Below are 16386 nucleotides of genomic sequence, written 5' to 3'. Positions count from 1 at the left end.
GGCAGTATCAGCAACTTCACGTGATATCTGAATAGTCCTATAAGAAGCATCATCTGATTTGCAGAGCGCCTGCACAACTTTGCTGGATAAACCTAGACTTCTCCGGGAAGCTGCTAATGGATTGAGTTACTTTATGTCATAACAGGCGATTTGTTGACATATTTTGCCAAACTGCCATTGGTTAGTACTGGCCTCTGGGGTGGCTGCTGGTGGGATTTAGTGTCGTGATTCTCTCCTTTACACAATTAATTTCAGAGATATTTATGTTTACCGTGTTGTTGATTAATAGTGAATGTGAGTGTACGCTACGCGCCTGTCTACCTTAATGTAGTTTCTAAAAATACGCCGAGTGCGTAATAAATTAGGTTATGACAGAACCAACATTCTGCAGCCCTTTTTTGTTCAAGGCTACCCAATATTCTCAATTACATCTACGGCGGGTGTGTGTCACTGACGTGGACGCGTGTCTTGGCAGACTTGACACCATTGGTTCCGTACCGTGGCAACAAGCAAATAACGTTAGTTATTGTTGTTTGCTCGTGCTCACCGTGGCACACATTGCCTACGGCTCTCGAAATAGAGTGATACGAGAGGATTACAGGCTCGCTATTTGCTAGCAGGCGACTTAAATTACCTATCAAAAGCGACCAATCTTCCAATGCTCTCCGGCTACCAACGACCACTAGCCAGGATCATTTGGGTTAATTCGGCGCGAGCATGTAGGATGTAGTTCAAGGGCGAGCAGGGACAGATTGGAACCCCGCTAGGAAGGTTGGTGCGGGAGGGTCACGGGTGCGGCGTGTCCGCAGTTTTTGTTCACCTCACTGGATAGCTGCGGAGTAGAGGACAACAGCAGATAGATTGAGAGAGACAGAGCGAGAGAGAGACACAGAGAGAGTATAGTCTCGAAATTAACAGCAGTCCTGCAAGGCACTATCAAATTGCAAAGTGCATTTTTTAGGCAGAGCTGTCCATGGGACTGACGCACCATAAAAGGTTATACGGAGAGTTCTCTCCCTGCTATGCATTAAGGGTATAAATAACCCTTGGAACGTTGTATGTGTGTTGTGATCAACTGATTCTGCCAACTTTTATATGGCATGGCGGATAACCTTCATCAAAATGAGTTTTGACATCGAAGATGCTGCGAACTTCTGGAATAACGGTTCCGCGGAAATGTCCTCGGTGGCGCAGGCCCCGGTAACGTTGCTGGAGTCTGGGAATAGCTCCAACCGTTCCACCGTTGCGAGCCCACTGGACCTCACACGCGCCGTGCCTGTGGGTATGATCCTCGGTGCCTTCATAGTGTTTGCTATCGTGGGGAATATCCTCGTGATCCTGTCCGTTGTGTGTAACAGACATTTGCGCATACCGACCAACTACTTCATCATCAACCTGGCCATCGCTGATCTGCTCCTGGGGACCACGGTGCTCCCTGTGTCCGCCACCCTGGAGATCCTGGATTACTGGGTGTTCGGACGGATCTTCTGTGACATTTGGGCCGCGGTCGACGTGCTGTGCTGCTCCGCGTCCATCATGAGCCTGTGCGTCATCTCCATAGACCGCTACATCGGGGTGCGCTACCCGCTGCAGTACCCCAGCATAGTGACGGAGAAGCGGGCCTTGCTGGCCATGCTCGGGGTCTGGGTCCTGGCCACCGTCATCTCCATTGGACCGCTGCTCGGTTGGAAGCAACCGCCGTCCGAGGACGACACCGTTTGCCCAATCACCGAGGAACCGTTTTACGCGCTCTTCTCTTCACTCGGATCCTTCTACATTCCCCTCGCGGTAATTCTGGCCATGTACTGCCGCGTGTACATCGTAGCCAAACGGACCACTAAGAACCTGGAGGCGGGAGTCATGAAAGAGCGCACGGATTCCAATGAGTTTACGCTCCGGATACACTACAAGGGCGCGAGACTGCAGGAGTACTGCGGGACGGGAAAGGGACAGGCGCGGAGCACGCTGACCGTCAAGTTTCTCAAGTTCTCCCGGGAGAAGAAAGCTGCTAAGACGCTCGGTGTCGTGGTGGGCATGTTCATCCTCTGTTGGCTGCCGTTCTTCCTCGCGCTGCCCATCGGTAGGTTTGTGGTTGACATGTTTTTGAACACCGAATCTGTTCTGCACCTCAATACTTATAATACTTAATCTCCGCATTAAAACATCTATTTACCAACGTTTTGGTATAATTAACATAATTTGTTTTGCCGTGAAATTCCAGATTGATTGGCCAGATAAAGTTTACAAGGACAGGTGGACGGATAGTCTAAAGTCCTAGCGTTATCACCTGTGCGTGCATGCGCGCTTACACACAGAGACATGATCTCAGAGTCGGACTGGGACCGAAAAACAGCCCGGGACTTTGAAACACAGACCGCCCCCCCCCACCCCCCCCCTCCACTTTCTCCCTCACTTTCTTTTTCCATACTTGTCTCTGTTTCTGCATCTGCTATTTGATGTTGCAAAAGAACAATAATCAGTTAACTATATTCAATAATGACAATCATTTCAACAAACTAATTTCCATATAATAACCCTGTTAACAGACTGACTCTATTGTGTACAGTTGCAGTGCTGCACCTGTCATAGTCTCTCCTGTCACCACAGCAGCCTCCATCTCTTTCCCTGTGTCACCTGTGCCTGCTTTAATACACAGAACAGAAAATCAAGACAATTGCATTTGAGCCACACAGCACATTTATTATTTAAAGTCAAAAAACATGTTGTGCATATTTAGATGAGTGCCTTTTTCTCTTGGCCATTTCTTTTACTTCATTTAAAATGTATAGCCTATATATTGGCTAACAGTAATACCAAATGTATAATATTTTTAGAAAAATTAAAACAATATGGTTTGGAATGATATTTGAATTTTCTAAATACAGCTGCTTACAGCTGCTTGAACCTGGCGCCTCTGGTACAGCCTCATCTTCGGGCTGCAAACTTTCTCCTCCTCCGTCTTTTGACGGCCTAAACATTTATTCTATACTTCTACATTGTGCAGCATTTGCTTGCAGGGCCCGTTGTTTTTTTTAATCTCTAGCATTTTCAGCGCCACCTTTTTCTCCTTTTCTTTTCCTTTCCATTTCTTTGCTAAAGAAACAACGATGTTAGCTAAAATAGCTCCAACGAATTGGCTGTACCCGGAAAACGATTGATTTTTGACCAATCGTGATCTGTAAAATGGACGGACAATTGCACCGTTCAAGTTTACACGGGGGAAATGCCCACCCCCACCTTTTGGATTTTGGCTCGCTCCAGTTAAACAGTTGGTTGGTATTAAGGATTTTTTTTTCTTGAATAGTGCCGTGGCCGTAGCGGCCGTTTGTTTGACCTGCCGTTCGGGAAATCTCCCCAGTCTCCCGATGGCCAGTCCGACCCTGCATGATCTGGCTAACTGGGATATCACAGTCGCTATTTCAACCAGAATTGATACTTTTTATACTGAATACACATTGAAAGAACGAACCAGAAATAACCATTTATTGTAGGTTTTCAAACAGAAGCTGTTATGCTCGTCCAAAGCGGCCGATTTAGCGAGCACAGCCTAAGAATGTAGCAGTCCACCTTGAACTCTCATGTTATTCCTAATTAACGAGCCTCACTACTCTCAGACCATACAGACCAAAATAGCATATGGAGGAATTCTTGGTCTTGGTTAACATTGTCCAACCTGGTTGCTGTTGAAACTGGCTGATTGTCAAGTCATCACCAGGGTCATGGTGCCTCTGTCAGAACTGATAGCTGAGCCTGACTCAATGGCGGGTTAGGCTTGTATGGCACACTGTGCAAACAACCTGCCAGGCCCTCCAACACAAATAAATAATTATAACGTTACTAACAGTCCCCAACAATCCCCAACACTGTCGATCAAGAGTCAAGACTGAACCAATTCACCTTGGTGGTGTGCAGACTGTTTTTATAGTATTCTAAACGATTTTGCACAAAACAGAAAGAAATGCATCAATATGTCTGTACAACTGTAGGCCTATATTCACAGTATTATGAATGAATTGTGTTTTATTTGGTAGCATTTCGTAGTGTGTCAGATTTTACTAGTTGCATTACTGTACAAAGTTAGAGGTGCACTATTTGATAGATTCCCCCGTTCCACCTACCTCAGGCTTCCAGTAGGGAGACCTGGGGCCAACCTGTCCCCGCCCCCCTTTCCATCTCGTACTTCTAACTAGAGCTGCAGGTAGCCTGCTTAGCTCCCAAACTAGAATCAGGGTGCCCACTGTGACCCACAGTCCCACACGGTAACATTATATAATTGACGTGAGGTGCAAATGAGCGATAGAAAACTATTCAACAAAATTCACAACAAAATTGGTGCCCTGTACCGCCCCCAGCAAGATGCCGCCCTGGGCAGCTGCCCATGTTGCCTATGCCTAAATCTGCCACTGGCCTGACTCCAGATTGTTGATGGTTTGAGGAATAACTGATTGTGAATCTCAGGTTCTGGCTGTGAACAAGCCTGGTTCTGGATCAGCCTCCAGGCCTAGGCCCCCTGCCCCTGCCCTCAGACCAGTTTCCTGTCTCTGATGCTGTCCTGGTCTTGCCCCGACCCAGTTCTGCATACCACAGACAAGACAAGTTTGGGTTCCTGTCACCCAGGGTGAAGCAGTAAACACTGGATGGTTGTAGGGAGGGAGGGAGGCAGGAAGAAAGGAGGGAGGGAGCACCTGCTGCTGTTAAGGGGGACACACTGCATGGTGTGAGCAGTACCGGTCCTAGCACATTTGGCGCCCTAGGCAAGATTTATCACAAGCCCCCCCCCCCCGGGAGCGCAAATCAAAACTCCATCAATTAACCGTCCCGCACCCCCCCGACCACAACACAGACATATGACGTGGTGCGGTTGGCGCCCTTTGCTGGTAGTGTGGGACGGTTAATTAATGGATGCACTTCGGAAAACGCCGCCCCCCTCCTCATGCCGCTGCCTATGTCGCCTATAGGAAGGACCGGCCCTGGGTGTGAGGAAAGAGATAGGTGACGGAGGAGGATGAGGAGAAGTTCTCAGGTGAAGGTCTTGGTTGGACTAGCAGAGGGACTACTGGCAGAGCAGGGAGACCAGGAGGTTTTGTTTTCATAGATCATAATAATTTTTTTGAGTGATTTAGTGATTTCCCTGTTCCCCAGGGAGTAGAAATAGAATTTCTCCTGGAAATTTCAGCCTGCTTAACCGACTAACCAGAATTCTCCAGTGAGCTGTGAGGGCAGTGGTTTTGTGGGATAGCTGTCTGCCACAGCGGGAGGACTGAGGAATGTGGCAGAGATGCCAGACCCTCTCAGAAACCCTCTGTCTGCCTCTTTCTCTTCCCACCCCTCTCTACCCCCCTCTCTCCTCTACACCACTTATCTCTCCCCTACATGCCCCTCTCCTTCCCCTACCCCCCTCTCTCCCCCCTACACCCCCTCTCTCCTCTACATCACTTCTCTCTCCCCTACACTCTCAGTTCTCTCTCCCCAGCACGCCGTGCTACTCCTTGTCTTGCCCCCCATATACCCCCTCTCTCCCCTACAACAGCCACAGCATAGAGACTGAGAATATGGGAAAGATGACACTCTAAGAGATTAAGTGGTCAATTAATACAGGTAAATAAAGAAAACGGAATCAGAAGGAGATGTAGAGCAACATAGAGAGAGAGAGGCAAACAGAAAGAGAGAGAAACTCAAAAGAGTCCTCACCAGCATAACATGGGGTGGTTCTTTATTCAAACCTCAGATAACTGATTCTGTCTGAGTGTACTGGTCCTTGTGGGACTGGTCCTTCTGGGCCTTCTGGGCAGCCCGTCTGCAGAGTTGAGACAGCGGACACTTCTGGGCAGCCCGTCTGCAGAGTTGAGACAGCGGACACTTCTGGGCTGGTTTCCAGGACTCACGCTGAATAGCTGTTAATGACCCACTCAGCTGAAAATCCTTTAACATGACTCTAATTTGGAAGAGTGATTTAGTGCAGTCAGGGGTTTCTGACTGTGTCTGGAAACCTGCATCTAAAAGTGTCTTAGGTTGAAGACAGATAACCAGGTGCTTTCCACTGCAGCCTCACAGTTAGGTCCTATATTCCCACATGGTGCACTGTTTGCACTGGGGGCATATTCTCCCCAGGCCTGTTGGTGCTTAGGTGGGTTATCTCCTTGGCCTTTCTGTGTGGAGTTATCATGTTCTCCCTGTGCTCACATGGGTTTCCTCCACAAAGAACCCCAATAAAAAAAACGAACAGATCTCTCTCCTGCCCTGCCCCTGACCAAGACAACGGCCCAGAGTACCATTGATATGACTGTCTTCTCCTCCAGGTTGCCCTGGGAGAGAGGACAACATGGATGGAGAAAATGCAGAGAGCCATTCGGTGGACACCGCATACTTGTGTGTGTATTCTCAGTGTACCCTCTGCCTGCACGCATGTGTTTGCATCCTGTGGCGGTCCTAGCACATTTGGCGCCCCGGGCAAGGTTTTCCCCTGTACCCCCCCCCCCCCCCCCCCCGGGGCTAAGTTAACCCCTGCTGCCCCCCAACCCCCCCCCCCCCCGAACCAAGTAAACGGCACAACAATGGGTGTGAACACACAAACGCACTACCTTTTTATGCCAGCAGAGGGGGCCGAACTCGAACATGCCGGAAAATGCCGCACATCTCTTCATGCCGCCCCGGTTCGCCCGTGCCTAGAACGGCTACTGTTTGCATCATACTATCAGATAAATGTATGTCTTTTTCAGGTAGAGCTGCTCTGTAGACAGATGATGGACCAGGTGGAGGTGCTCTGTAGTGGATAGAGCAGCAGGTGGAGGTGCCCTGTAGAGAGATAGAGGAACAGGTGGAGGTGCTCTGTAGTGGATAGAGCAGATAGAGGAACACAGGTGGAGGTGCTCTGTAGCGGATAGAGCAGATAGAGGAACAGGTGGAGGGGCTCTGTAGCGGATAGAGCAGCAGGTGGAGGTTCTCTGTAGCAGATAGAGAAGCAGGTGTAGATGAGGACCAATGTCTGTATAAAGGAGTGGCAGCAAAGTTCTACGGGAGAGGAAAAACTTCAGTCGCTCCCAAAGCCAGTCTGAGAATAGCTGCTGTTTGAAATATGACTCTCTTCTGAGAAAATGCTGCTATAATTCTTTAGCTGTACACCCCCTCCTTTCTCTCCCCCCCCACCCTTCCATCCGCAAACTCAATCAGGAAGGCATGCCAGCTCATCTTTGCTGTCAGTTTGCTGAATGGCAGAAGGGGTGGGGTCTGGTGAGACATAACACAGCCGATGAATACCCACAATGCCGAGTCCAGAAGGGGCCAAAAAAGAGGATGTGATGGTTTACAGAGAAAAGGAGAATAAGAGAGGGAGAAAGTGTCATGGAGTGGGAAAAGAGAATGAGACAGAGAGAATGTGAGGGACAGCGAAAGCAACTCAGAGAGAGAGAAAGGAAGTAAAATGTTGTTTTCCTTGAGGGATGATCTCAGGGGATTAGTCTCTGTACAAACCAAGGAAGAGTCTGGCACTGTGGGGGGATGACTGACCTTTAAGACGGAGGAGGCGAGGGGGATGGCTCTGCTCCTTGAGAAAAGGGAGGAGAGAAGACTGCTCTTTGAGATGGAGGAGTAGAGTAGAGGGGGATGACTCTGGTCTTGGGGAGAAAGGAGGAGATGGGAAAATAAATTCTCAGATGGGTTCATGGTGTCTCGGTGCTAATGGGGTCTCTGCAGGCCAGGAAAATGACAAGCTGAGAGACTGGTGCTGATTTAGATCTTCCGCATCTGCAGTTTTATGAGTGTTATTCTCATGAGGTTGCGGGGCTGGAACAATGGAGGTCACCTTGCTGTTGGGTGCAGCAGAGTACCTCACTACTTTGGGCTTTTATTGATGGAGGTCAAATACACAATGTGAATTAGAAAAACAACTGTCATGTCTAACCATTGACTAACAGGTTTTGCATACCACTAAAAAGTGTATGACCCTTCAAATATTGGATAGACTGATTAATAGCTAGTCACGTTAGTGTGTCGGGGATAGTAGAGAGATTGCTACACTGCGTGTAGTAGTGCATGTGCATGTGTGGTTGGGGGGGGGGAAGAGAGGCTCTCTTAGTCAAGCCAGTATAATCAAGTCAGAACTAGACGTCCTTTTCTATACCCCCCCTACACACAAACTCACACACACATTCCTCGAATCTCTGAGGCCAGAGTAGTGAGAACTGAAAGACAGATGGCTCTTCCGCTTTATTTGACATCAGAATAATGCTGCCAGTCTCTCTGTCTCTCAGCTGTGTATGGCCTCTGATAAGCAAGCTTCAGTCTGCCACCTAGTGGTGATTAAAAAACTCCCCACTGCAGTGAAAAACACTCCGGACAATCTTGCTGACTGGTACTGCAGCCTGGTATTGCTTGTAGGTCGTACTGGCTTCCTCTTGCTTCTGCTGCGGCTTAATCAAACCACGACATGTTGAGGGAGATGAGTCGGTTTTTGTTATTCACACAAAGCTATAGGGACGGATTGACCGAGTCATATTTACCACTGCAAAAGAAAAGTAGAAAACAACATTTGGCTCAATGCATAGAAATATGGTAAGATAACTAGAAATGGATAGTGTTCTGGCCTGTTCTGTTTTCTGATGGTCCTGTATCGTCCTCAGGTTCTTTCAACGCAAACCTGCGGCCTCCCAAAACCTTCTTCAAGGTGATCTTCTGGCTGGGCTACTTCAACAGCTGTCTAAACCCCATCATCTACCCCTGCTACAGCCGTGAGTTCAAGCTGGCGTTCATCCGCATCCTGCGCTGCCAGTGTCACCACAAGAGGAAGCAGGGCTGGCGAGCCTATTACAACTACCGGCCCCACCTAGGCTCCGCCTCCAACCAAGCGTACCTGAACGGCAGCCTGCAAACCCTGTCCTCCATCACCCCCTCCCCCCGCTGTGTCAGCCGGGCTGGTGGGGAGGCTGGAGGAGGCACCGGAGGGGGTACGAACCTGGAGCCTGGTTGGGGCAGCGGGTCCATGCTGTCAGCCCTCTCCCAGCCCGGAAGCCCTTTCTCTGGGCAGATGCTGGCGCTACCAGGGGCCGGGAGCCGGGGGGGGCTCGGACTCGGCAGGGTAAACCCGGTGTCACCGCTGCCCCGGGAGATGGTGTCAGTCCACGTTAACAGGCAGAGCGGGAATGGAGATGTGGAGCAGCACGGAGAAGATGGCAGAGCCACATCCGAGAGCCTGATGTAATCATGGAGGATGCCACTGAAAGCGTTAATTAACCGTGACACACACACACATGAGAACTCCTTCTCACACTGGCGGGACATCAATGCAACATTTCTGGGACACGACAAGATCATTGTTTTCTGAAGAGGACAGGGATAGGTGTAGTTCAGTGGTATAGTTTGACTGCAAATCAAAAAGTTTAAATAAATACTTTATTTATTATTACATTCTTTAAGAGAAATATTTGCAGTTTGGTTCCTCAGTGACCATCACTGATGTTGACCACTAGTAATGGTCTCTCTAAACACTGAGACTGAAATATCCTGTCCCGTCAGGGATGAGGAAGTGGGGGGGGTGTGGTGGTGGGGTGTGCTGGGATGTATGGAGGGGGAGAGGGGAGGGGTTGCTGGGATGTATGGGGGGGTATTTTATTAATCAAACAGTGCCCTTTCTAGAACGTTTCCTGATGACTAAGCTGTGGTGGTCCGTTGTGGTTACTGAACAAGGGCTCTCTAAAGAGAAGTGCAGAAACGTGGTTTTCACAGTAAGGACCATGAGAAACATGGATTGTTAGCATGACGAACGTTCATTGGGGTTGCCTGAACATCGGTTGGACATGGCAAGGACATTGGCATTGCCATGCTGTAGCAGTCCATGGTGATATCAACCTCCATCACAGACTCAGTCTCTCACCAAAGGACGTGTCATTGACATCAATGTGTGTATATTGATGGTGTTGCTGTGATATGTTTCTTACAGCATCCTGATTTACATTTAGTCATTTAGCTACCGTATGCTGCACATACGGTAGCTTCATGGCTGGATGCTGGTTGGACTACAGCTGCTTTTTAACAAGACAGAGTATACAGTAAAAGAGGGGACTATTTGCATATATTTAGAAAATGTTCGCCCCCAAAAAGCTTTAAGAAATATGAAATGTGCCTTATTGTGATTCCAGTATTCTATAGAAACGTGAAAACATTTTCTTCAAATATACTGAACCAGCAAACTTTGCAAAACACAACATTTGTCATTGCCAAAACTTATGGCCACTGAGAGGCCCTGCATCATACTGAAGAGTTTCTGTTAATTCCAGTATTTACTTGCAGTCAATCCCCTTGGCAAATAGTTAATGTAGTCTGAAGAGGGTGTATCCGTGGGGAATCTTCCTTGTTTGTTCAGGGCTGAGCTGGATTTCTGTCTCCTGTCTGCGGGTCTGATGCCCTCCACCTGCTTATGACATATTCTCAGTGTGACTTCATTCTCTGCATCATCAGGGCACAACCTTGCTGATGCATTAGCTCACAAGGACCTGCCCTGGATCACAGCAGAATGGAGGGTGGGGAGATCTCAATTGACTTACAGGACATCTTGCCTTGGTGTCTGGCTGACTGAGTGACTTGGTAGATGTGTGAATGAGTGACTGGGTGACTTGGTAAATGTGTGACTGTGTGAATGAGCGACTGAGTAAATGGGTGACTGAGTGACTGACTGACTGGGTAAATGGATGTTTGAGTGATTGAATAACTGAATGACTGATATGAGTGAATGAGTGATAGTGTGTAGCAGAGGTGTTGGGGGGTAAGATGTTATGCAAGATGTTTTGTAAACATTTTGGGATGTTAGCTGGCTGCCGCTGGCTGTGAGCTGGCTGGAATAGTTAGTTACATTAAGATGTTCGTGTCCTTAACTGTGTAACATTATTATTATAATGTCTGTGATTGGCTGTCTGTGTCTGGCTGACATGAGAGCCTAAGATATTTTAGTGCAGCATTTATAGCACACAATTGGTCTACCAACATGGCTCTGATGCTCAGATGGATTAACTTAAAAATGCGCTATATAGAATGTTATTTTCACAATGTATATTTGGTATCATTGTTTAATGTGGTTATGTAATAACCTTCATGATATGTGTCAGTTTAGTCAGTTATAATTGTAAAAGAGAATCCATGAGGAACTTCTGTTTGCAGAGATTGTTAAATATACCTCTCGGTAATTGTAGACACCATTGGCTTAAATCCCTGAAATGTTTATTTATGTTCCTTCCCTCTCCAACATGCCGTCACACCATAGTAAGGACCTGTCCGTCTTAGAGTCAAACCAGTAATTATCTATGGATTGGGCCACAAAGGGATTGTGTCCCTTGCAAAGTTATTTAAGGTTAGTTAGTATATTTATCTGAACAGGACAGTGTTGGTATCCGTCATATTATGGTTTATAGGGAATGGCAGCTGACTCTCTCCAGTCCATACAGATCAGACCTGAAACCCAGCAAGTTATGAGTAATTAATACCTGTCATGTATAATTTAGTCTCACGTAGTGCATGTCCAGAATTTCATACACGTTGTGATGATTTGTATAAAATGCAACAGGATTGTTTTCTAAGTTATGTTCTTTTGATGTTTTGAGTGCAGTCCAATAAACTTTATTTGTCAACGTTCAATGTGCCTTCTTATTTCTAGGTTCCTTTGTTAAAGATAGTAACATTTAACCCTTCTAAGATGATCTGCTCCAGGGGTTGAAGTAAAGTCTTTAAAGAGTAAATACACAACCTGGTTTAAGAGGTTTAAGAGCTTCATCAAGCACCACCAAAGCAGAGGCATCCTTCTGTCTAATTCTGGGATTTACTGTAGACTTCCTGTTTTTGAACCTTGATCTCTTGAACCTCCTGTTGTCTCTGAGGTCATCTAATGTCACAGACGAGATGACACATCTTTCACGAAAAACTTTCACCCACTGTTGCACTTGTGTATACGGTTGAGCAGGGGCGTTTCTTGCCAATCTGGCACCCTAAGCGAGTTCAATGTTACCCCCCCCCACACACACACACACACACCTGATGAATGCCAGCTTCAGGGGGAATTAGACTGTATTTTACTATTTTAAACAACCAATATATACAAGTGCAAGAGAGCAGGGGGGTGTTCCATCAACGTCGCTAACGCAAGTCGCACTTACACGATAAGTCTCACTTGGGTAAACGTCAACTTAGACTTACGCCTCAAGCCGTTCCACTAACAGGCAACGCTAATTCAAGCTAGACCTCAATAAGCTTAGACTGTGCAGCCCAGATCCATACCTACATAGCCTGCAGTCTACTACCATCATTTCTACTATTATAGTCTACTACTCTCCTTTCTACTACTTTCTACAAAGGATGGTAGGCTGCTCTTATGTGTTCATTGCCATCCTTTGTTGCTAAAGTGTTTTTCTATGTATATATATTTTAAGAATGACAATAAAATCTATCAAGATAAACTATGCTGGGCCTGCTGAACCTATACCTCTTCCACATACTGGTCAGGGAAGCATTACTTATGTCTCTGAACACCCTTGAGGCTGGTGGGATAAAGACTCTTTGTATAATCTGAGCACCTTTATCCACAGGGTTGTCAAAGAACGGATACGCCATCATTGATTGTAACTTAGGGTGACCAAATTTGAGTTTGTGAAAAAGGGGACACTTCGTTGCGACGGGGGGGGGGGGGGGGGGGGGGGATGTGCTGGTCATGTATTGCATGCCGCACTATCTGATCAAAATTACAGTTCTCTCTACAGTCAGAGCTCGCGCAAGAAGGTGGAACGTAGGGGAGATACCCTTTCCAAAACTTGTAAGGGCGTAATAGTCTGCGAAAGACCCAGAAAAACCCAAATATCCAACGAGGCAAAATCCCAGACAATTTTGGAATCCCTGCCGGATGCATTTTTTAGGTCTCGAAAATGAGACATGTCCAGGTAAAAGAGGACGTCTGGTCACCCTTTGTAACTTGTCTAGACGCTCTGCTTAGTTTCTAAGGCCTTATTTTATGTCAATTAACCAATGGCTTTTGAAAACAGTTAAAGTGACATTATTTCTTAACTTGTTTATTTAAATCAATAAATTATTTCGAGATGAAGTAAACAAGTAAATTCATTCATGTCTGCACTTCAAAAAGTCTGCACTTATGTTTCCAAACAAAGTGCTTTGCGCGCAGGAATTTACTCGACGGAACTGTCTTTTGAGATTCTGTTTCTGCCTGTTTGAAATTATTTGCAACACATCTTAGTTTAGCCAGAGCCCTTCGGTTTAGCTCGACTTTTAGCCTGACACGGAGCAGGCTAGTTCCGAAGTATAAGTTACCTTGGTTACAGTGGCGGAACCAGACTTTTATATATGGGGTCGCCAAGGGGTGGCCAAGGCTACTTCAGGGGGTCCACAGACCAAGACTGAAAATGTGTGTGTAACCTTAGCCTGGCATCTAAGCAGTGTAAATTATTAATATGATTTCTGATGAGAAATAGAAATTCAAATTCACTTAAGCCTGAGTTCTTCAGTGTGGCCTAGTATGGTCCACTAGGGTTACTTTAATCAAATTCTACATTTACTATGAATACACTGTGTTTGTACATCTGAATTGCAACTCTTTTCTTTCTTACACACTGTACTGTAGGCTACTCACAAACTGGAGAGACTTTGGTCACTCTGTTTTCATGAATATATACTCTGGGTCTAACCAGGTTAGAGGTTAGATCCTTCTTTTACATTAAAACATAACTATTAGTGTATACTCACACAAAAAATGCCACAGCCATCAAAACAAGAACACTCATGAATCAACACCAACATTTTGAAGTGAGGCTTAATAGGAAAAAAACTTTTGTGTAGGCTTACATGTGTGGCCTACAAACACAAGCGAAACTTGGCATGTGACTGACTGCCTAGTATGCTCTGACCTTGTGCCTGTAGCCTCGGGGAGGGAGCTGCTCTGAGGTCTTGGGCTGGTGCAAGGACTGGGCCTATTTCCACCTGATCCTGTTTGCTCAGCTTTTTGAAGAAGTCTGCTATCTCACCCTTTCTTTTAATGTTTGAATTGAACCCTAACAAAAATAACATGTAGGTCTACACATCCAATTACCCACATTTGAGTCCAATCTCAATCTTAAACATATCCCCATTATTATCTTCAATCAACTACCAGCCTTTAAGTTACTAGATCATGGCTAGCCCTACTCTGAAATACGTATTTCAAACAGGCATTATACAATAGCAAACAGGCTAGCTATCTGACTGCAGTGTTAATCTTTTGTAACGTTAATAGATTGATAAAGCATCTCATCAAGGAATCTTAGCAGTTACAGTACAAAAATAGTGTAGCGACCCACACAGAAAGACGTGTGTTATATGTTAGGCTGTTAGTTGGTTGTTTACCAGTAGTTTTCGCGGGGTCCGACATGCCAATCAACCTGCTGTCTGCCAATCATGGGGATGCCCAGAATGTTCGGATGCTGGGCATCTTGGTGGTTGGCGAAGGGGCATGGAGGGGGGTTGGCGCATTCGAAGTTAAGACCAGGTAGCGTCTGTTCTTTCTGTTATGTCTGGGTTTCACAAGAGACGGTCACTATTGTTTTGTGGGCTACCTTTCTTTTATTTAGCGTGGGCTAGGGCCAAACAGCTGTTTGGCTTACTAGTAGCCTGTGTACCCTGTGGTTAATAAACATCAATTCGGGAACTTCATCTTATGCCGGGACGATTGTTACTTTCTGACCTTGTCAGGTCATTACAATAGATTTCAAATGGCTAAATGATACTGTTGTTGTTTTAAAAGTGTGCTATATAAATGAAAATGAAAAAAATGAAATTGAATCAACTACACCACAGTACGACAACTACGCTGTTGGTAGTGCTAAGTGCTAAACAAAAACAGAGGCATATTTCTCCTATCTGAATCTGTTATGGAACCAAATTGCCAATATGCATCTTTTTCTATGGCTCTGCGGCCCAGCAACTCAACTTTCATAACATTTTGTTCAGGAAGCCTCAACCCCAATGCTAAACCTTAAAACGATAACTGTAATATGATGCTCTTGTCTTCCGTCGCTGGCGCTGTATCAGACGCTGGCGTAGTGATTTGACTGGTGTTTTCCAACACCAGTTGCAATCAACCCTGGGTTATAGCCCTTCACCATTGCATGGTGCCATTCATTCTTCACAGGTCACACCCATCAAGTCAAAGTGAAAAGTAACTGGTCCAACTCCATGTCCAAGCCCATGGTATCTGTGGAGGAATACAGTCATCACACTTGTCAAACCCTCCCCACACAAGTCCAATGACTGCATGTTTGCAGACATACAACACAGATGAGACTCAGGAGAGTGAATTAGAGATAATGGTAATGGGAGGGTGTTGCACTTTTCTGATTCTCTTTTCTCCACTCACTTCTTTACCTTCTCACGCTTTCCAATTGTTTAAACAAGTCTCTATATTCTATTCTCTCTGTATCCTGCACAAAAGATGACTGTGTACTGTATATAAAACATTCCGGCATATAAATCCACGTATCTCCACACTCAGATCCTGTCACCCTTCCCCAGTCCGCTGATGTTTTCAACTAACCTAAATACTACAACAGCATAATACAATTGCTGAAATTCAGTTATGACTTGTGATTTTGGAAAGCCACCCCAGGATTTCAGTGGCCCCATCTGGCCACTCCTATAAAACATTTCTGGGGGTGCCACTGCTTTTGCCTGTTAATGCCTGCACTGCAGTGAAGAAAACTATATGACAACAATAATGTTTAATGTAACTGGCCCCTCTAACAGAACCTCTGGCCCCAATGTAACTGTTGCCCCCCCCCCCCCCCCCCCAAAGATAGTATACTAACTTTAAGCACAGAAGTGTAGGCTGATATACAAATCGTCACAAGCAGAACAGAAATTTTCTTTCAAAGGACATTTTTAAATTGTGTGTCACAGGGTATGAATGCATTGATGTAGGCTAAAACGTGTTGTACATTGATGGATGCAAGGACAACAATTGTATTGTCCCTACAATGGCCTTTTGCAAAATTGAATAGATTTAAATGTAATGTTTTGGGTCAAGTTAACTCTACATTTAATCCAAACTGAATAAAAGTTACATGAGTTTTTTTATAAATAAAAAGGGAAGATTTGCTCAATGATTGCCTCGATGCACTTCATTAAAGTTCTTCATTAAGCTGTTTTTGGATTTTTAAGAAGTTGAATTTGGACATAGAATATGATCAGAACAGAAAAGTATCCACAACAGTGTCAGTTGTGTGTCTATGTAAACTGCAAAGGTAGCCCACATGACCTCAACTTGCTCACTATGATTGCCTCAATGCACTTCATTAAAACGTACAACAGAGCTGAAAGCAGTCATTTAGGTGGGGGGAGGGAGGGTTGGGGAGGGTTTCTTGCACGGGT

The 16386-nt window shown here is 45.9% G+C and overlaps 1 protein-coding gene across 1 annotated transcript; it reads left to right on the top strand.

Annotated features, from left to right (window-relative positions):
* The first annotated feature begins 549 nt into the window (after window positions 1-549).
* On the top strand, window positions 550-9519 carry LOC134013842 (alpha-1A adrenergic receptor-like). Its single transcript, XM_062453584.1, has 2 exons — window positions 550-2080; window positions 8619-9519. The coding sequence occupies exons 1-2, from the start codon at window positions 1096-1098 to the stop codon at window positions 9194-9196; spliced, it is 1563 nt and encodes a 520-aa protein (XP_062309568.1). The 5' UTR covers window positions 550-1095; the 3' UTR covers window positions 9197-9519.
* The last annotated feature ends 6867 nt before the right edge of the window (window positions 9520-16386 follow it).

Source organism: Osmerus eperlanus, chromosome 27, assembly GCF_963692335.1.
Source record: "Osmerus eperlanus chromosome 27, fOsmEpe2.1, whole genome shotgun sequence".
NCBI lineage: Eukaryota > Metazoa > Chordata > Actinopteri > Osmeriformes > Osmeridae > Osmerus > Osmerus eperlanus.
Note: the sequence above shows the minus strand (reverse complement) of the source record. Positions and strands in the feature narration are given on the sequence as shown.

Bases quoted from the DNA above. Each gene is read 5' to 3' on its own strand.
- LOC134013842 (XM_062453584.1), top strand. From the start codon at position 1,096: ATGGCATGGCGGATAACCTTCATCAAAATGAGTTTTGACATCGAAGAT. The intron at 2,081-8,618 runs GTAGGTTTGTGG...TATCGTCCTCAG, and splicing joins CTTCCTCGCGCTGCCCATCG to GTTCTTTCAACGCAAACCTG.